Source organism: Drosophila subobscura, chromosome U, assembly GCF_008121235.1.
Source record: "Drosophila subobscura isolate 14011-0131.10 chromosome U, UCBerk_Dsub_1.0, whole genome shotgun sequence".
In the NCBI taxonomy this organism is placed as follows: Eukaryota; Metazoa; Arthropoda; class Insecta; order Diptera; family Drosophilidae; genus Drosophila; species Drosophila subobscura.
This window is the reverse complement of record NC_048534.1, coordinates 3,225,758-3,247,433: the sequence shown is the minus strand read 5'-3', so window position 1 is coordinate 3,247,433 and position 21,676 is coordinate 3,225,758. Positions and strand designations below refer to the sequence as shown.

The following is a 21,676-nucleotide window of genomic DNA, read 5'->3' as shown; positions in this document are numbered from 1 at the left end:
GTCCTTTATTATTATAAATTGCTTAATGTTCATATTTCATTACAAATGAGCAATCATTTGTTTAGCTTATAACGAGTACATAATTTACAATTGCATTTGCATTGGTTTTTTCTTGTTTTTTATTCGGAGTTTGTGTATTTTTCTATGTACATGTGTGGGTATCGTGTGTGCTTTTGTTTATCTTTTTTGGGCTTTTCTTTCTTCGTTCTTTTCAACAATTTGGCAACATTTGAAATGTATATTTTTATTCAGAATTGTTTATTTAAATTAATGTATGTTTCAACTAACTAACTTGCTTCGGTCTGTGTGAGTGTGTGCGTGTGTTTTGATCTTGTTGTATTCCTTTTTTATGAAAGTATCTGTCCACAAAAATTGTAGGTATAATTCAGTTATTTTGTGCAAATACTCTCACTAAAACCCTGTTCAGTTTTAAGGAAAATTGCTATGGAAAATAAAGAACATTTAACTGGCAACGAAGCTAAAATGAATCCTTATTTAATGGTTCAAAAACTGTTTAATATGATTAAAGATTTGATGTAATTTTAGAACGTTGTACTATAAACTCCGACTAGGTTGCATCCATACGTAGTTGATTATAGATTTTACTTGGTTCTTTATAGAACCAAAACAATTATAAAAAATAAAAACCTAAATAATATAGTTAAAATGCTATAATTTCTTAGTCCTATTTCAACTGATTTTATAGTCGTCTTACTGTTGGAAATTATTGAAGATTTTAGGTATATTTAATGAAGGGCTTCTTGCGGTGTTCCGCTCAAAACTGCTTTAGAAATGTTTAAAATTTGGTATCATTTTTAATTCTACTTAAATAAAAGAAGATATTTTAAAGTTTTAATTATATACTGATTGATAACATTTTGGAGCTATTTAAATTGTATATATGTATGTATATCCTCATTTCTACTAATTAAGATGTAGAGTGTACCCTAGTCGGAGTGTTGAAACGCTGCTCTTTGTTGATTAATTTACTGCCTTTTGTGGGTCCACAAACTTTTTTCATGCTGCTGCTGGTTTTTTAATAATGCTAGGCCTGGAGTTCATCTTTTTTGTATGTACCAAAAATCGAATCAAATATTTATGGAGCTTTGTGGTGAAAAGGCAAACAATGCTAACCAAAAACTTGAAATGGCAATTTTGCGTTTGGCAATTTGCTTAATTAAGTTCATATTTTGTTGGGTTTGGATAATTTTTTACGTGCGTGGCGTCAAGTGTATGTTTGTGTTTGTGTTTCTGTGTCTGTTTTGTTTTTCTTTGCATTTTGTGTTGGTATGTTTTTTGTTTTTTAATGGCACTTTATATGTATATATGTATATATATATAATATAAGGATATATTTTCCATTGCAATGCAGCTCTAACGATGCGAGTGCGTTGCCAGCAGCAGTGAGAGGGTTGTCAGGAGCCAGCAAATCATTGGGGAACGATGGAGACGACTGGCGCTGCCCTTGCCCTTGGACCAGTCATAGCCCTTGGGATTGTTGCCTGTCAGCTTCTGTTCGGATTTGTCAATCTCATTCAGATTCGATTGATATTTAATGCCCACTAAAAACAGCAAACGGAAAAGGCAAATGGCAAAAACACACAGAGAAAGAAAGTCAATTGCTGGTTAAGCACTGAGTGCATTCGTAGTACTCACATTTGTCAATCACAATCACCGAATTCGTTGGCCCTCCACCGCCTAGGCCATTCAGCGGGGCGTTGGGGCCATCCAAAGTGTTTGCCATTGTTGTGGTTGTCGTGCGCCGCAGTGTTGTGGTTGTGGGCGGTGGCTGTGTGGTGGGTGGACTCGACACTGCAATGGGAAACGTACAATCGAATCGATTTGAATACGAGATGTATTTTTGGACATGAATCCCCAACACTCCACCCTCTCTCTCTCTCTCTCTCTCTCTCTCTCTATCAATTGTAATCAATGAGTAGACAATACAAAAAGAGGTCTTCATCTCAGTGCTGTGCTTCAGTCGGATGCAATCATAAACAACGCTTACAACTTCTTTTAATGGCCAGACACAGGAACCCCTCCATAACACTGCTCAGAGTCAATATCTTAACTGCGCTTTTCTCTTATTCCCGAAAGGAATTTTCAGGCATCGTGAATTCAGGTTTTCGCTCGCTCGCTCGCTCTGCTTTCGTTTTCAATTTCTTGGCTTTCCACACAGAGAGAGAGAGAGTGAGAGAAGGGAGGGAGCTTCTTGTTCTTTTCTTTAGCTTTTTTTTTTTCTTTTTTTTCGGTTGGATGCTGTCTGGTCTGGTGCGCTCCTCCTTCGGCATTATTGACGACAATTTGTTTGGGAAAATTTATGGTGCCCGGCAGTTGGCCTCCGCCTTGGCACTGGCACTGGCACCGGCACAGGCACCGGCACCAAAAACTACTCCTGACACAGGGAGATCTTCTTCTGCTTCTTCTGACCAACCACTTAATAAAATTGTCACAGGTTCATTGTTCTCATTGTTGGCACTTTACCGTCCCCGCCAACGCCCACACCACCATTATTATCAGCAGTCTGTCTGCATGCCACTCGCCTTTCGGATTGTGCGGGCCCATTGTTACCTTTAATTGGTAGAACGACACCCACTTCCGCACTATCCTTGTGCCCCCACCAGTCACCAGGCCTTTGTTGTGACAGAAAGTATCTGTAGCATAAATATACACATATTTGTCCGTAAATGTGTTCCGTATTGTATATATAAATTAAGTTGTCCTTTTTTATGGATGCCAACGCATCGATATTTTATATTGTTTTATGAACTTATTTGTACAGCATTGAAGTTGCGACTTTAATGGCAGCAAAAAAAAAATCGAAAAAAAAGAAAACCTCGTAAGTGTCGCAACTGGGGAGTGATTTGGCAAATTGACAGATTATTGACACTTTATTGGCCCAAAAGGGACTTTAATTGCCAAATGGGTTCCGTTTTCTGCTTTCGACCATTACATTTACTCTCTGTGGGTACGTAACGTGCTAACGAACTGTGAGGCAATCAATTGATAAAGCAAATGTTATGGGAGTGTAAAATTAATCCCCATGAAGTGGTGGGAGTATAAATCATTATACACAGATATTTTAGGGGGTTTTACTAAAAACTTTTTGGTACATTCAAATCATTTAAAGAAGGGAGTTTAAAAAGACATAAAAAGACTGTGCTTTTGTATTTCTGTTCCCAAAAATTCAACTTTGTTGAAATTGAATAGAGATCAACTGATAAAAATGAATTTACATACATAGAGAATTGTTAAGTAGTTTAAGCTATTGAGTAACCAATGTTAACTATTGTTAAGTAGTTAGTAGGCTATCGAGTAACATAAATATTAACTCATTTTCTAGTGTTCGTTCGGCAAACTCTTTTTTGAGTTCAAAATTTTTAGTAACATTTGTACATGGTCAATGCGGACTAATCGTCTGCGACCAACCAATTTCGCTGTAGCGATTAAATTAAAAAAAAAAGAAATATTAACTATCGATAAACTATCGTGGACCAGCGATCGATAGCTGGATCGGGTCGGTTTTCAATGGAAGTGAACGAGGAGAGAGAGAGATTGCTTGGAGAAGTAGAACCATATATAAAAAATACATTTAAAGAAACATGTGCAAAAATAAATCTTAAACTGCGTAAAAATATCTAAAATCGTGCTTGGAGAGCCCTCACAGAATCCACAAATTTTATCAGCTGTGAGAGAGTGGCAAAGCCCAACTTAATGAGATGTTTTCACACCCACACACACACAGTATATGTTCTAGTACTTTTACTACCTCACAGTTAAAGCTCACCTTTTTCGAATCGCATGGACCGCGCATGAACTCAGGGAAAGCAATACAAAAATACCTAAAAAGACGCCAATTTAAACACCTGTACATTCAAAAGTAGAGGACACAGGATATACTTTTTCTTTCGAATTTTCCTGAGTTTTTAAAGTCAAAATTTCTGAAAACATACCTCACAAAAATCAACATTTTTGCATTTGAAAGCATTTGAAACTATTTTTCAAACGGTTAGCATTATAGATGCATTCATCAGCTTTAAAGAATGGCAAAGCTCATTACAATCAGATGTAAGATACTTAGGTTATGTTAAATAAAGAAGTGCTACCTCTAAAAAAAAACAGTTACAAAAAATACCAGACTTTAAATATTCTTTAAAAAAAAGTTCTGCCTTAAAAAAAAAACATAATTCTTTAAACAAATTTGAAGACCTCTGTCTATCAGATTTTCAGTCTAAGTTTCGAAGCCAAGTGGTTCGAAGCTGATAAAAAAAAGTTAGATTTTGTCGAGTAGTGCCATTGACAAATCTGAACATAGTGTAATGTTGCACCGTCCACTTATTCGAATTTCTGTCGAAACTCTCTTCATTTATTATCCCTGAATGGGGACTGTTGTCCCCCCATACCTAGCCTCCCTGCACTTAAATGTATCCATACAGAGACACATAAATGATGGTCTGTCTCTGGCCAGTGGGCAACAAACTGCCGCCATAATTAAAACCACAAAATGATGCAGTTTTGAATTTCCCCAAACAAGCAATCCCAACCCATGCCCCCTGCAATTTATGTTCCGCTTTGGAATGGTGTGGCACCAATATTAGGAAGTATAAATAACACATATTACGGAGGGGTAGAGGGCAGTCCTCTCGCCGATGTTCCCACTTACTGTAAAGCTTTATGTTGCCATCCATGTCGCCACGAGGATTTTTGGCGACACACTTGTAGTTGCCATAGTCGCTGCCCTGGACATTGGTGATCGTCAGACGCATGGTCGCCTTGTACGATGGATGGCCCGGAATTGTTTCGGTTCTGCAAAAATAAAAAAAAAAGTGGTTAGGCTTAAGTGTCGTGTTTTGGGCAAGTTCAATGACAGCAAATTGCGCGTTGACGATTTGCAGCACCAACATATGTACATATTGTAGGTCAGCCTCCGGACTCAGAGCCTCAGAGAGACCCCAAACACAAATGAGAGGCAATCAGGAATCAAGGCCAAGGTGAAACTGATAAGTTCCCGGGGTCTGTTTCACTTAAATCTAATCAGAATGCGACCCGGCACACTCGGCACAGTGGCTACAAATGCTGCCAGAATCTGACACAAAATGCTGTCCGTATTTATTGGCTCGTAAAACATTACTTTCGACCCACTGTACCATTGTTACGATGAAGACTGACAGGCGCAACATGGATGCCGAGCAGAATCTTGACATTCTCTCTGGGTGGTGTAGAATCTCCAGGCCAGTTGCAATTTGTCCGGCATGCTGAAGCTTACTCTGATCGTTTGGCTTCTCTTCTCACTGGCCTGGCGCACCACTCCCACCAGCTGCCGCCAGACGCGTCCGCCGCAGACCATACGCCAGCTGCTGGCCACCCAATTGCAGAGCTACATGGACACCACAGCGCGTCCCTGTGAGAATTTCTATCAGTATGCCTGTGGCAACTGGCAGCTACAGCAGGAGCAGCCCGCGCAGCACAGAGACCGGGAAAAGGAGCGAGAACGTGAGCAGGAGCAGCTGCTGCCCAGCGATACGTTGGGCGTGCTCGATCTCAATTTGAATCGACAGCTGGAGATGGCACTGCGACGCTCCAATGAGAGCACCACGGAGGAGGAGCCACCCATCTACGATAAGCTGCGTCTCTACTATCGCTCCTGCAAGCGGCTGAAGCCGTACAACCTCAAGAAGTACCTGCAGCTGCTGCCCCCAGGGAATGGCACCCACTGGCCGCTGCTGAGTCGCAGCTGGCGGAGGGAAAAGTTCCATTGGCTGACGACGATCGGCAGACTGCGCCTCCATGGCCTGAATGGAGTGCTGCTCAAGGAGCAGGTGCTGCCGCGCTGGGACGACTCGAGTGTCTACTCCATTTACCTGGATAAGCCGAGTCTGGTGGAGACGCTGCCCATGGGCGAGGGCGCCATGATCGAGCTGCTCCTGGACATTGGCCAGACGAAACGAGTGGCGAATGCGTTGGCGCGGGAGGTGGATGACTTTGAGCGGCGGCTGCATCGCCTGCAGGAGCTGGAGGATGACGAGGGTGCCAAGGAAATGCAGCTGGGCTATCTGGCCGAGTATCTGCCGGAGCTCAAGTGGCTGCCGTTCATGCGGGAAATACGCGTGGACACCGAACCCGATGTACGCTCCACGCTAATCATCCAGAACATTCCCTACATGAGGGCGCTGCACGAGTTGGTGGAACGCCAGCAGCCATACACCATCTGCAACTACATAATGCTGAAGTTTCTGGCGTACCTCAAGCAGCAGGGTCCAGCGGAGATCTCGCGGGGCGAGTGCGTGGCCAGCATGAGACGTGCCATGCCGCTGGCCAGCAGCTGGATGATCGGGCAGCGGCTGTACGATCCCGAAGCCGAGCAGGATGTGGGCTCGCTGTTTCAGCAGCTCAAGCGGAGGTTTGCCCACATCCTCGAGGATAATCGACTGCAGCTGGCACCGCCCATTGTGCATGTCCTGCAGGAGAAGCTACGCGCCATGCGCCTCCAGCTGGGCTTTGTGCAGATGAACGACTCTGGCTATGTGGAGGAGTATTACCAGCAGGTGGAGCTGAATGGCCACAACTTTTATGCGAATCAGCTGAAGCTTCTGCGCCTGCGCGTCGAGAGGAATCACGAGCTGCTGCTCTCGAGCACAGCCACAGATCTGGGCAATGTCAGCTACCTCACGGAGTCCTGGCTGGCCAGCAGCTCCTCGCCGTTGTATGTGAAGCCTCGGAATCTCGTGCTAATGCCCTATGGCCTGCTGCAGCTGCCCGTGTGGCATCGCAACACGAGCTCTCTGCAGACTCATGCCGTTCTGGGCTTCGCCCTGGCCCACGAGCTCATCCACGGCTACGATGCCTCGGGCATTGACTATGATGGCCTGGGCAACATCATGGGACCCAGCGAGGAGATTGCAGGCAATCAGCGTTTCATCCAGGGTCTGCGCTGCATGCAACAGCAGTTGGCCACTGGCTCCAGGTCGCTCAACGAGAAGCTGGCTGACTATGAGGCACTGCGTCTCGTCTACGAGACCTTCTTTGGGCTGAAGCCAAAGCCCCGGGAGCCGCGTGATCCGCTGCTGTCGCAGTTTAGCCAGCGGCAGCTCTTCTTCATCAGTTTTGGGCAATTCTTTTGCGGTAAAATGCCGGCCCTCAGCCTACAGGCGCAATCCCACCTGGAGCACGCCGTCGACGAGCTGAGAGTGATGCAAACGCTGGCAAATTTTGAGGATTTCTCTCGGGAATTTGGCTGCGAGAAGCGCACCAAAATGCAGGCCAAGCAGCGCTGCAGGGTCTGGTAGCGACGAGTTCACCTTTAGCATTAGTTTCAACACAAATAAATAAGGCCCAAGAAAGTGTAATTTCATTTTTATGTTCCCTTCACCAGAGCTGGCAGCGCTCTGTGGATCGTGCCGTGGGACACTGGAATGCCTCATTAAATGCCGCAAAATTTGCTAGAGTCTGCTTCAGGCGCACAGCATCCGCGTCGTGGTCCAAGAAGTTCGAGGCGTCCCCATTGCCACAGAAAAACTGCGCCAGGTTGAGGAAGAATATGCGCTGCAGCGGCATGTCCGTGAAATCCGGCTGTGTCCTGTTTTGATGTGACTCTGCGCCAAAGTACGCATCGTAGGCGAGTTTGATGCCATCCATGTCCGCAACTCTCTCATTGAGGTAAGCTGTCTCGTTGCGGTTAATGCACTCCAGCCCGGCCTCGAAGCGCGCAGAGCTGCCAATCTGCAGGCCCGCCTCGCTGAGATTCCCCTGACCATCGTAGATCACGCCATGCCCATCGAATGCGTGCATCAGTTCGTGGGCCAGGATGAAGCCCAGCAAACTAAACTTGAACACTTTGTGGCTGTCCGGCAGGAAGACTGGCTCCTGCAGGAAGCCATAGGGAACGATGATGACATTCTGGCGTATCATGTAGTAGGGACTGGAGCTCATGCCCGTGCTCGAGTCGGTTATGTAATAGTACTCGCTGACCCGGTGCGGAGAGTGGCTTAGCTGTGACATCCATTGACGGTTGCGGAACTCCAGAAGCTGCAAGTGGCTGCGGGCGTAATCCAAATCCCCAGAGGACATATCCAAACTCGCATAATGCTGGCTGACGTATCGGCGATGGTCAATGTGCTGCGGCATGTTGCCAATGTTGAGAACCATATCGTGCACCTTCTGTGTGATCATTCTGCGCTGCGTGCGATCCAATCGCAGGCGATTTCGCTTCACGAGCCGCACAAACTGTCGACGAAGTTGCTCAAACGTTTGCACAACGGACGCGCTGTTCCTTTGCAGATGCCCGGCGGATCCCAGGAAGCGCTCCTTGTAGAGCAGACTCGTGGCTAGGTTCATGTTGCGGCGCACATCCTTGACGCACTCGAGCGGCTCCTCGCTGTCCATTGTCTCCTCCCACAGATAAAGCATGAGGCGCGTCATCATGTAGCTGGCCACCACACTGGGCTCCCTGTCGTTCAGCAGCTGCACCAGAGCCTTGAAGTAGCCCAAATTCTGAACATTCACACGAAACTGTGGCTCGATGGGCTGTGCCAGCAGCAACTCGATGAACTTTTGCCAGTGGACGCCAGTGCGGCGCTGCAGTTGCCGCACTGTCATATATTGGCCATTCGTGTCATCGTCGTCCTCATCAATGATATCTCGCAGTGCCGTCTCCAACGACTTTATTTTCTTTGTCAGCGTTAAAGCGTGGGCTGTGGGTACACCTAAGACAGCGAGGGTTCGCATGGTCTCCACAAACGGCCGCAGTCGCTGTCCCGTCTCTTCCAAGCTAGGCATTGAGAGATCCATGACGTATTCGCTGCTGTTGCTTGGACTCGATTGTATGAACACCTTCATCAGGATATTCACTTCGCCATAGCGATGCAGGCGTGCCAGTGTCTCCATCCATTTGAAGCGCTCCCCAGGCCAGACGCTGCCCTCGGGTGTGAACTGCGGCCAGGTTAAGCCCTCGTCGGGTGGCACGAGTGTCAGGTAGTGCCTGCCACTGCGTGTGTCACTCAAAGCGTTGCGGCAGGTGTGATAGAAGCTCCACACTTTGGCCTCCACACTGGTCAGATTGAAGTTTGGTGGCTGTGAGCGCTGCTCCAGCTCCTGCATTAGCGTGAGCAAGTCCTGGTTCACCTTGTGGTCCACCATTTGTGTAATCTCCGTGAAGGGGTCGTCCAAGTGCTTTTTCGCGTACTTGCCACACGCATGACCAAAGTAGTCATCGCAGGCACTCACTTCCGTATCCACGTAGCTGAGAATATTGTCCAGCAGGCGGGTATTGGGATTGGACACCTTCTGAGCTCCTACAGTGGCACAGGCGATGAGCGCGAGACAAATAATCCACATGATCGCTGGCGGAGAACTGACTTACAGTTGGTGCTGCTTCGCCCTGTCTACGTGTTTACGTTTAGCATTATCAGGAGAGGTCATGCCGAAGCTGATAGTCGGCGACCCCTGCTAATTCCGAGCTGCAAATTATTATGAATTGTGGACAAACACTTGCTGCCTCCCATTGGATGACTCATTGCAGGTAATTTTCCTATCAAAAGGGTTTTCCTCCTCGGAAATATATGTTTTCCCTCCCAACTTACTTGTACTTTGGTGATTCCGTAATCATTTGATCGTTTTCGCGTGTCCAATAGTTGAGCGATGTGGGATTCGCCTCAATGAAGCACTCCAACGTCACATTGAAGCCCATGGGTATGCCCACCAGCTGATGTGGGATCCAAACCATGGGGGAAACTGTATTGGCAGAAGCCCAAAAATATATGTAAGCAGTTGGAAAGACCCTCAAAACCGCATCAACTTACAGTCCACGCTGACTTTGATTCGCTTCGAGACGCTGGGCGGCACACCGTTGGAGGCAATGCACAGATAGGCGCCCATATGCAGCCGCGAGATGCGCTCCAGTTCAAGCGAGTCCGTCTCCAGGTCGTTCACTGTTCGATCCAAAAAGATGGCAACGAATTGAGCATGTAAATGTATTGGATGTGGTGGCTGACACTCACCTTCGAGCGTTTTATTTATGACAATCTTGTGGCCATCGTCTCGCTTCCATTTGATGGTCGGCTCGGGGCTGCCTTTCGCCTTGCAACGCAGCGTCACGTTATCGCCCTCTCGCACGATGACGTCGCTGGAGGTCAGGGCATCGTCGATGTTCGGCGGCACTGCAGGGCACAGGGGAAAAAGGAAGTGGTTGGTTGGCTGGGTTGAGTCTCATTATATTTGTCAGGCAGAAATATAATCTGAACGCGAAAAACCCATGATTTACAGGCTAACTTTGGTACCATTCCATTGTCATGTGTGTATTGGAGACCTTCTGCTATTTGCTCTAAATTTTTGTTAATTTTTAAAGAAAAAGTTATATTTATTCTTTTCATTATTTGAATTTTTTGCAAGTTTAAATTCTGTCAAAACCTATGAAAAAATCCAGCATAGCTTAAAAGAAAAACCCCCAAGAGAAAATCTGCAAAAAATAGAAGATTTCACGCATTGTTGACTCCGATGCACTGACACTGTGCTGGAACCCAAGTTTTTGGTTCCACTCAAAGTCACTGCCAAACTTGACTTTAAGGCCAATTAGCTTTGCGAGCAGGTTCTGGCCTGCTGAAGCTGCTTCCCCGCTTTTTTCCTGTTTCTTTCTTTTTTTTGGACTGCAAAGAGCAAAGAAGTTCCCATTTTAAATTCAAGGAGAAGAGTCGAGAAGTCTTGTTAATTTAAAAATCGATGCGGCAACCTTCATCAAATTGTCATCAGTTTCACTCTCCTTTTACTCGGTCAGCCCTTCACTCCTTCACTCTGCTTTCACACGGTCACTCCCTCACTCTTTTGCCCCTTCCTTCTCCTTTCTCGCACCCAGCCACGGCCAAACGAATCTTTCAATTGCCGGGGGAAACCCTTTTTCAGGCGTTAAGGCCCTCACAAATCTGTAATGAAAAATCTATGCAAATCACAGAGCATCACAAAGGAGCGCAGGCAGCGGTCTAAGGATTGTCCTCCGCAGGACACAGTTCGCAGGACATATGGATCCATTGACTGTCGCAATTGCTGACTTCTGGCTGACAGTTGCTGCATTTCTAACCCCCTTTTGCAAAGGCAAAAGCCTCATTTTATATTCCAAACATTTTCTGTAATCAAAACTTATCGCATGCGACTTTTTCACCACTGAGGTCAAAGCCTGGACATTGCTCGAGAGTCACGTAGCCATTGAGCGTTTAGTTACGTTCTGGCGTTGTCTGTCTGGCATTGACGCCTTCTGTCTAAGTACATACATACATACATATATACGTGGTCGTATTCAGCTCCAAAAAGCGACCCATCCAAACCAATTCAATTGAATGCCAGAGCCAAAGCCATACCCAAACCACTAATCAATGAAGCCCAGTGACGGGGAGTGTCAGGGACTAACTGACAGGCCATCTATATTGTCTATTTGTGCGCGTAATAACGAATATCTGCCATATCGGTGCCAGGTAAGAGGTTGTATAAGTATAAATATCAAGAGACGATTTTAGGGGCTTAGTTCGGACTATGTTCAGAACTAACATATGTATGTAGTTATGTGCTTACTTCTCTTTTGAATGATGTATTTGTCTTTATTATAATACCTTTGATTGAAACACATTTTAAACCGATATGTTTGATTTCTTAGAGTTCTACCGGTCTTATATAAGGTTAGCTTCCTGAAACATTTCATCTCCCTTTATGAACGTTCTGTATGCTGCCCCCTGAGCCACCTCATTATCCTTCAACTTTTGTGTGCCCACAAACCCAAAGGGGTGCAAAAAAACCGTAAGAAAAAACTGTAATTAAAAGCGGAAACTTTTGTAAACTTTTGTCTTTATACCTTTTGCGCTTCTTATATCCCCAATAATGACCGAAAAAGTTTCTCACGAAGCGTCGCCCTTGTTTTTTTTGTCATGCTATTAATAAACGCTTGATGTGCTAATCGCAGGACAGCAGCAAGGACACCACAGAGCAGTACCCTGGACTGGACACTACCGTAGAGAGTTAGCAGCAGCTGCTGCTGCTCTGTTTCATAGTTTTTTGACATATTAGTTTCTTTATTGATATTTTTAGCAGCTGGCGACAACAGAAAAAGTTTTAGCCCCCCAAAAATGTTTGCCCGAAAAGTTTGTCCTCCCCCTTGTGGATGAGCCGTTTAATTAGCGAAACATACAACGTTTGGCAGGACATAGGGATTTCTTCAAAATCTTTTTGACGCTATTTCTAATTGCGGTTTTTTATTTTTGTGGTCTACAATATTTCACACTCAAAATTATTACATTTTCCTTGTGCTCTCTGGCAAACTTATCTCTTATTTTTTTTCAACAAACGCGGATAACGACGTGCCATGGTCCATTCTAGCTATCTAATGAGCGGGAATTACTCTTCATATTTGCCACCAAGAACCACATACAAGCCGCAGCGACGCCTCGACTATGTGAGGCCAGTTTATCATGCTGCTCATAAATCTGTTGACTAAAAAAGTTGGTCGAGAAACTGCTACAGTGTCCCTGCCTGACTAGTAGATGGTGATTCTAACAATATTTTGGATGTTTTATTTAAATGCCGATTAGATGTATGGGTGGGATACCTTTTTGCTGGTGCGAGCGGAAAATGTACAGCTCTTAAATGTTTAGGAACTTGAAACAGAATCTTTATGGGGCTTTTAGGATATTTCAAAATATATTTTTAGAGCCGAATTTTGTTAAAAATATAACGGAAGCACGTTTCATTTATATATGACATTTTCAGCACAAAAAAGCTTTAAAACAGCTTTTAAGGTCTGAAATGTTTTTGGACATGAATATGTCTACCTGTAAAACATTATATAGTAGTGCTATGCTGGGCAGATAATGTCTCATGGTGGCACGTACAGCGCCAGGCAATGTCAACAAAATAATTGAATTTAATAAATTGCCTCATTATGTGAGCAGAAATGAGAAATTATGCGCCAACCCGTGGCGAGGTAGAGGCACTCTAGAGGCAGAGGCAGAGGCAAAGCCAGGGCCAGACCTAGGACGAGGACGAGGCTCAGGGACACGTTGGTGTTTGCTTCAGTTGCATGTTGCATTGGGCTTGGCATTTGGTGCGGTCATTTGTTTGGTGGCGAATGCTGATGCTGCCCCTGGGGGTTGATTCTGGGAGTTAGCAGCAGCCTGTCCGTGTAGTTTGTAGCAGGCGCTGGTCACATTTAAATGCATTTTGTGTGCATGGCTCATAAATTCAGACGCGGCGTTTAAATGTTTGTTTTTTTGCCATACTCAAGCCACAAATTTTGTGTCTGTTCTGTGCATTTTATTCCATTTGGCCGGCGCACATTTCACATTTCGTGTTGCACGTTGCGCATTTCGCATTTGAGTCAGCAAATTAAATTCACAAATGTGTTGCCGTCGCACCGGCCTGCTGGTATACCCAACAAAAAATGTGTGTATATATTTATTTATTCACTCATTTGTGGAACAAAAACAGTGACCACCGACAGCAATTGTGCAAACGACAAATGCAACATTTTAATTTCATTAAATATCTGCTTCACAATGTAATTATGTTCTATTTTTAGGGAGCGCAACCCCCAACCCCCAACCCCCAACCCTATTTCGTGCTTTGTTAAATTGTCTATCCAGGGGGTGGGTTGGCTTGTAATATTGCTGCAGATTTTTCCACATACGTATATTAAACATTGCGCACCATTTAATTTGTTGCTTTTAATTGGATTTGTTATGTAAATGAAATTCATTTGATTTGGCTGCGACAAGCGAACTCCCCTTCGCATCACAAGTATCACTCTTGTTTAGACAATGCAAAACGGGATATGGGAAAATGCCATTGCGCAGAACGACCCACTAATGGACAACATAATTTATTTCACCAATTGCTGGCCTACAACAGGTTTATAACATGAAAAGAATGGCGGGTTTTTGTGCCTAAGGGTTTCAATACCCTAAAGAAGGAATTTTTCTATTGGGGAAGAGAAAATAGGGTAAATTGTATTTGTGGTCCGTTTTTTGTTTGTTTTTTTGAAAGCTTTTATAATATATATTTATAATATATATTATTATTATATTAATAATATATATATATTATATTATATATTATAAAATAATAATAATAAAGCTTTTGAAAGCTATTTTAATTATTATTATTATTATATCAACCGCGGATACATATGTATCCGTATATTTTGTATTTGGATATCTAATGGCAAAGTCTTCAGTGTACACATTTCCCCTAAGTGAACGGATATGAATCTATGCAAATTCCAAAAGCGGATACCAAACGCTATGGCTGATCATGTTTTTTGTTATCGATGGAATACCAAATGTTTCAAATGCTTCCTATGCATTGTAAATATCTCTACAAAAATACTAATACCCTGCTGATGGCTAACAGAGTGATCTGCTCAAAAAAAAACTTCTCAGTCACTGAAGAGTCCTTCTCTCTAGCTTCATAGCGGAGGGGCACTTTACAATATTTTCTGTCTACCTCTTTTTTTTCGGCTTTTCTGGACAGCAACCCCCACCACCACCCCAAATTTGCCAGGAGGGAGGCCAGGCAAAAGCAAAGCAAAACAAAAATATATATGAAAAAATACCACTATGACAGCTCTCTGGTTGGTCTCTGGTCTGGTCAAAGCCAACAAAACGAGCAAGCGAATACGGAAAAGGCAGGAAAAAATGTTTTAAAATATGCCACAGCCATTTTTATACCTGGCAAAAGTGCTAAGGGGTATGCTCCAAAGGGTGGAGTAGGCCAGCGCCAGATATGTGCGTGAAAGCTGGAAAGCTGCCATTTAGCTTATTGATGTGCAATGCATTGAGCTATCTATAAGGTTCAATTATATATTTAAATCGGTCTGGGAGAGTGATTTATAATGGAAGAATCGAAGGTTCAGCTTTGGTTTTGCATGTAGGCAGCAGCTAAGAAGGGAAGATTTGTGTGTTTATTCCTTCCTCTGTTTATCCCAATGAATCCTCAAAGCACAGTCTCTCTCCTAGCTTTCTTTCCAAACAAGAATCTTAAAGGGTATCCCTTAGCCCACATCCATTGGTATTCCCTAGCCAAAAGCACAGCCTAAACAGAAATCCTGCAACGTGCAGCATATGTGTCCTTGCATTTCCATGCGGCGTCTATGTCTATGTCGGTGTCTCTGCCTCAGTGCCACAGTGCCTCCGCATCTGCATCTCCCTCTTGCTGTTTCCGTTCTAACTGTTGCACGGCACTGTGTGGCCGGTCCATTCTCCTCCTTTCACTTCATCGTACGCTGCCTGCCATTTGTTTGCGCACATATTTTTCAAGTTTTGCCACAAAAACTGATTTATGCGAGAGGGCCTAGTGGCTCGCCCACAGTCTGCTGTCTGCTGTCCGCTGTCCGCTGTGTCCCTTTGCCCATGTCCCCATGCAGTAGCCATAGCCATTGGGGCATCTGACTGCTGTTCAGTGCTATTCAGTTACGATGTGAACTGAACTTTGCGTCCCGTCGTTCTGTTTGTCCACCGGATGATGTTGATTTGTCAACTTGAAAAGCGGATCTTGTTCGAAAATTCTTGCATTTCCTCCAGCAGCAGCACATTGAAAAGTTGTTTTCGGCAAGTGTTTTATTAGGTTTATTTGCCAGCGAATCGCTTTGCCCACTCACGTAAAGAAAACCAAATAAAATGTGCATTCGCCAAGCAATTAACATTGAAAACTCTGCACTGCCAAATGGACAAACAAAGAGCAATTAACATTTGTTGTGTGTCGCGTGTGTATTTGTAGGGAGTTTCTCCATTATTTGATTTTCGATTTGGTTGTGGCCATTACCATTTTGTTTAGCTCTCTTTTTTATAGCGAGCAGTGACTAAAAGTAACCGCAAGCAATTTGCAGGTTTTTGTTTGATGAACAATTTAGCAGTCATCGATTTGAAAAGCGGAAATTAGAAGTGGATAGTGGAATGGGATTGGCAAAAAGGTAGCGATTTTTTGCAGGGACTCAATCGATATTTAAAATGATAACTGTGCTAGGCAGCGAGAGAGGGATCAATGGGAAGCTATTTTCGCCATTCTGCGAAAAAGAGTTACTGGACTTCTATAGTTTGTGTAGTTGAAGACTGTTTGTATCCACAGAATCCGAATGAGTTTGACTTCCTTCAAAGCGATGCAACACACCCATTTAATAGCGCTCAACTTGTGTTTTTTAGCTAAATATTTGTCTACTCTCCAAAACTCCATTTGAATGTCAGTCAGTTTCTCTACCACTTGACTCAAAATTCCAACCATAAATGATTGCTGTTCTAGCAGCTGGCAAAAATACGTCCTGGGGGTAGGAGAGCTTACTCTGATCATGGAATACCATGAAACACCCACCACCCTTGGTCAACACTGGCCGAATACCTAAAAACGGATATGCATATATCCGTGTTCCACGCACACACGCAAATGCAGATGTCAGATGTCAGACGGACGCGGGGCGAAAGAAGAACATCAGCCAGGGGACATGCTGGAAACATGCAGAGATCTGCATTTACATTTGGGTTTGGGTTTTCCCCCATAATTTTCCACACCAATAGCTCATTTCTAAAGCATACTTTTATGGATCGAGCTGTAATTCAAATATACGGCAACGGCATGGGGAAATATACAATAAAGGACATGCAAAGGTTTGAAGAACTCAGCAGCTGTCTTAGACTTACCAACAACTTTGACAAAGCCGTATTGGGTCTTGGCCGTCACCGTATTGATCTGGCACATGTAACGTCCCTTGTCCTCCTCCTGGACGTTGTTGATGTGCAGGAACCAGGTGCGATGCTTGTCATGCTTATCATGGGTCACACTAATCCTCGGATTACGCGTTATCACATGGTTGTGTACAGTAAGAATGGCCGATTGCTCAAAGTGCATCCACGCCACCTGTGAATAGATCCAATGAAAATGTATACCAATTTGAATGAATAATGTATACAGCGAGGGAGTGTGAGCTACAGTAAAACAATGCTAGAAGGTTGCAGTAAAAATCGATGCAATATTTGTGGTGACTTATACACCTTTTTAGGTGCCACTGTACGCGAGTATGGTAACAGGATATCGCTCTTCCAGCAAATGTGTCCCATCAAGTTGGGCCATTTATTAGTTCAGCTGATGACAAAGTGTCATCGCTTTTATTGGCCAAACTTCGGGCCCATCATCATCAATTCTTATGAAGGATTAACGATGGCATATATCCGGTCAAAACTTTTTTCTTCGCCCACATGTGACTGGCAGATGTTGCGACACCGCAAAAAATCGAAAAATTTCAGCCGCCTGCGTGCGTCATTGGTGAAATATTTTTCGCCTACCGAATTATGCAATAGTTTTTGCTGGGCCTTTTTTGGGTGCGAAAACAACAAGCAATTTATGCAAATTTAAGCATCCATTCCATCGACTAAGACGTGCTAAATGCGAGCCAGACGGAGCGAGCAAAGAGGCAGGGAGGAACATGTGCTGCTCGTGGGGGGAAAATGTGTTTCGTGTCGATGCCATTGCAATGATAAATTTCAAAAAAGGAGAGACATAGCAAAGGAGATAAACAAAGCTAATAGAATACCGAAAGCAAGCCACTATCAAGGGGCACAATCCTTGCCAGACAGCCAGCCATTCAGACAACCAGTCAGCCAGCCACCGAGCCAGTCAGTCAGCTCCCTCGATAGTGTCAGGACAAACAGAGACAGATATCGGTTAATTTTTCAATGTCTGCAATGAAAACGTGCACCAGACCCCACGAGATCCCAGGAATCGAAACTAAAGTTGAGAAGGCAGGCGACTTCTTATTTTACATTTTGGGACGGGTAGTCTACCCGTCAGCTCGTCTGTTCGTCTACTCTTTGGCATATTAAAAGTCAGCTTTCTGTATAGCATGGAAAATTAATGCATTTGCATTTATCAGTAAGAGGGAAGAACGCGTCAGCAATGAAAATCAATAAAAATGCATTTTCCAACTGCATTTAAGCTTTCTGTTCACACTTTGGCTTAAAGCGGAAAATTCTGCCTGAACCGAATAGAGTCAACTGCCGTTCACCATTTTCATTTTACAAATTTTGGTTCGGTTTTCTTGTTCTTTTTTTTTAGGTCATTTGAATTAAATTAATTAGGCGCCATGTATGGCCAACAAAAGTGGACTCCTCTGTGAATGTGTGTGGGTGTGGCCTTTGGCCAAATTATATTTTGGATTTTCGGGCGAGCAAAATGTCAGCGAAAGTCAAGGCAAAGTTGACACTGGGCTATGGCCTGGCCCTCTGACGGTGTGACTTTTTAATAGGCTTTGCCGCAGCACCCAGTAGCAGCCAGCACCCATCACCCAGTAGCAGCTGCTCCTATTAAAATTTTACGCATATTTAAGTCCATTTATGGCTGGGTGGAAATGGCAAAGGTCCTGCTGCTGGATTATCATCAGTCTGTGCGGCTTGAGGCGCACTCCAGTTTAATCTCAGTTTTAAAGTTTTTTGGCTAATTTGAGTTACATGACGCGACATATGTATGTAGATGGGTTGGACTTTCCCTAAGTGAAACATGTAGAGGGGCTTTGTGGAAGAGAACAATTAATTAAAATGAATTTATGGCTAGGGAATGCAGTGGTACTTGTTATTCCGAAGCCAAATTCAAGTCAGAGTTGACTCATTTCATTATTGATAAGGAATTGACTCTACAGTCAATATTCGTAGCCCCTTTCCTAAGTGGCAGCTCAACATAAAGCTCTAGTCACATCTGTCATCTCACACTCAAAAGAGTCTCTCGTCGGTTGCCCCCCAAAAAAATGCGACATGTCCAAGTAGTTTTGCCCCATTTGGTGATGTTTGAAATCTGCTCTCGTACTCGTATTTATCTTCATTTTCATGGCTGTGGCCTGGCCGTATGCTGATGGCCCCAGTCGATAGCAGACGACAGACAGAATGGCCAGTTTGCAATTTACGTAATGGCACAACTCTTCTCTCTTCACTCTCGGCTGTTCCTTCCTTTTCTAGTAGTTCTGAGTCCTGTCCTGTTCCTGTCTGTACCAAAAACACTAAATGAAGTCATAAAATTTTAAACAAAAACTAAAAAGGAAAACAACTAGTAAAAACTTTTAGCCGAAGCAAAAATAAACACACTTTATTATTCCTGAAAATGTTTATGCTTTTGTATGGTAGGGCAAACCCAGGGAGGAGAGTGTGTGGAGGGGGCAAGGCGGGGGCAAAGGCAGTACAAACACCAACATAAACAAACGAAACTTATGCTCATGTTCCTGACGTTACTGCACAATTGGCAAGTGGGTATTATAGCTTTTGTAGATGAGTTTGTATCTGCAAATGTATGGACAGATTCAGCATGAAAAGAATTTTACTTTGAATTTATTTCATTGCCATTTTGCCATCGGAAGACCATGACTTATTGTTGCCGCAGGATATATCTCGAAAAGATAGTCTAAGCGATCGAAACTGAAGTTTTTCTTGCAGTTATTTAGCTTAGACAATATGATTTGAGCAATGTTCGTCTCTCATATAGTTACCACTGGAAGTATCGGTCCGAATGGATTTATTTTCAAGGGCCACTGAAGATACTCGTCCTCTAACCAAAATCCAACAGTCTGTTTCAAGTTTTATTCATACTTTAAAGTTTTAACAACTCCAATTACCATTAAATAGATGCAGATAAATATACCAATCAATCTTTAAGAGTATCAATAGCCTCGGCCCCTGAAAGAAAAGTCTACCCAACGTTATTCCAAGTGTATTTGAATGAGAGTGTGTATGTGCTTGTGTTCATATCTCTCAGTGTGTGTGTGAGTCTCTGTCTCGACTGTTTATGTAGGCGTTGAAAATTGAAACACAAACAAAGACACAGTCTTCGGGAGCCTTGGCCGGGCATGAAAATTGTGCTGGGGTACCTATGGTGGGAGGGAGCTTTGGAGGGGACGGGGGTGAGCTTGGCAAATGAAAAGCATCTCGCTTAATATTAACAATTTAAGCGTAAACGTGTTAAAAGGAGCGTCGCAGCACTACGCGAGTTAATTTACACGCAGCTCAAATATTTGCACAGACGGAAATGGAGCAAAAAAAACAGCAAAAATAAATTAAATAGAGTGGCACGAAGCGGGTATGCTCTTTCAGTTTAGAGTAGAGAAGTAAGAGAAAATGGGGTATTTGTAGTGCGAGTCAATTTATTGATAAGTTACAAACAAAAATCCACTTGGAAGAGGTACACTAAAAAGTAGAATAAAGGAGTTGCTGAATATCATTTTGTCCGCTTCGATGTCTCCACCAATTATAGACAAAAACTAAAACACCTAGAAGGTAAAGGAGGTAAACCTTATAAGGAAGGCATTGCTCAAACTCATTTTAGCAGAGTATCGTCAGACGATTGAAGTTTCATGAAGATTGGATTCATATTCTCATGTTAAATATCAAAGTTTCATGAAGATTGGATTCATATTCTCATGTTAAATATCAAACTCTCATTTCGAAATTTGCTTTCAGCTCAAAATTCTTCACAGATTAATTATATCTGTAAAACCCTAATTTAAAATACTGTTGCTGCTGTAGTGTTCAATAATGAAAATGCTAAAATCTCTTGTCCTGATCAGTGTCAGACCCTCTCAAAATCCTCTCGCAGCTGTGACCAGAGCTCTTAGCAAGCAGTCATACCCCTCCGCTACCTGGTCTATCAAAATCAATTCCAAGTAACCTGGCTGTTAGCGAGGATGATGGAGATGAGCAAGAGCATGAGCAGGAGCAGGGGCAGAGGAGTAGCTGCAGGAGGAGCGTACATAGGTTGTTCTTAACCGTCGACTACGCAACTATTTTGCATGCAAAGTCACGTTTTATTGCAGCTACGAGCGGTTCCAGCGTTTGTTGTTTTTGTTGCCGGTTAACTTTTGAGCTTACCTGAGGCCAATGTGGCAGAGCAGGAGACAGAGATATATAGACAGAGACAGAGAACGACAGCGAGAGAGGAAGCGCTGAAGAGATGAATGAATGAATGGTTAAGAGCGGGGTTGGCGATGCTTCGCTGGGATCTGAGGGGTTTTGGGGCATGCCAAAACTTAAGGGTCATAAAAATTATTACGAGCACCACATAACATGCGGCGAGGGAGCCAGAAAAAGCAGACACAGAGAGAGAGATAGCATTAAGAGGGGGTAGAGAGAGAGAGAGCGAGAGGCAGAGGCAGAGACAAGGAGCGACGTGTCAAAATGAAATTTATGCACGTTTCGGTCGCACGCACATTATGGAAATTCAATTGGATGCAAATTTAAATTGCCGCACTCTACACACATACACATAGGAAAGAGGCACACAGACAGAGAGAAAGAGCGAGAGAGCGAGAGCGAGAGAGAGAGAGAGTAAGTGAATGAGTGCAAAAGATAGCCAGACTGCTATGCATATCAAGCGCAGCCTAAAAGTATGCACCAGACAATGCATATTGAGCAGTGTCGATGAGCTAGTGACCAGAGCCAGTCCATTTTGCCATTCATCTTTCCCCCGCTCTCCACCACTCGCTTTCTGTCTGTCTGTCTGTCTGTCTGCCATCTGCCAATTTTGTCCTCTCTCATTGCTTCAGTCACGCCTTGAATGCCGGAAAAACCATTAATTTTTGGCTCAACTTGAATTTCGGTCCCCGGGACTCACAAATTACTTAATTAAAGACGAAGACAAAATTCTCGAGTTGTTTTTGTCCCCCATTCTGCCGTTGACCAAC

The 21,676-nt window shown here is 43.9% G+C and overlaps 3 protein-coding genes across 3 annotated transcripts in view; 1 reads left to right on the top strand and 2 right to left on the bottom strand.

The window, feature by feature from the left end:
• Positions 1-343: 343 nt before the first annotated feature.
• The window catches only part of LOC117900473 (neurotrimin), a 57,357-nt gene continuing 36,024 nt past the window's right edge, over positions 344-21,676 (bottom strand). The window contains exons 4-10 of the mRNA XM_034810852.1: positions 16,662-16,878; positions 9,996-10,154; positions 9,798-9,926; positions 9,579-9,729; positions 4,664-4,806; positions 1,657-1,812; positions 344-1,562 (exon numbers count right to left, since the gene is read on the bottom strand). Of these exons, the coding sequence (XP_034666743.1) occupies positions 1,375-1,562; positions 1,657-1,812; positions 4,664-4,806; positions 9,579-9,729; positions 9,798-9,926; positions 9,996-10,154; positions 16,662-16,878 (1,143 nt within the window). The 3' untranslated portion in view covers positions 344-1,374. The remainder of the gene's footprint in view (positions 1,563-1,656; positions 1,813-4,663; positions 4,807-9,578; positions 9,730-9,797; positions 9,927-9,995; positions 10,155-16,661; positions 16,879-21,676) is intronic.
• LOC117900470 (neprilysin-4) lies at positions 5,221-7,350 on the top strand. The gene has a single exon (XM_034810850.1). It carries the CDS (start codon positions 5,253-5,255, stop codon positions 7,284-7,286), a length of 2,034 nt encoding a protein of 677 aa, XP_034666741.1. The 5' UTR covers positions 5,221-5,252; the 3' UTR covers positions 7,287-7,350.
• LOC117900472 (membrane metallo-endopeptidase-like 1) lies at positions 7,345-9,360 on the bottom strand. Its single transcript, XM_034810851.1, has one exon. The coding sequence runs from the start codon at positions 9,331-9,333 to the stop codon at positions 7,366-7,368; it is 1,968 nt and encodes a 655-aa protein (XP_034666742.1). The 5' UTR covers positions 9,334-9,360; the 3' UTR covers positions 7,345-7,365.

Excerpts from the sequence above, each read along its gene's own strand:
- LOC117900470 (XM_034810850.1), top strand. The coding sequence starts at position 5,253 with ATGCTGAAGCTTACTCTGATCGTTTGGCTTCTCTTCTCACTGGCCTGG.
- LOC117900472 (XM_034810851.1), bottom strand. The coding sequence starts at position 9,333 with ATGTGGATTATTTGTCTCGCGCTCATCGCCTGTGCCACTGTAGGAGCT.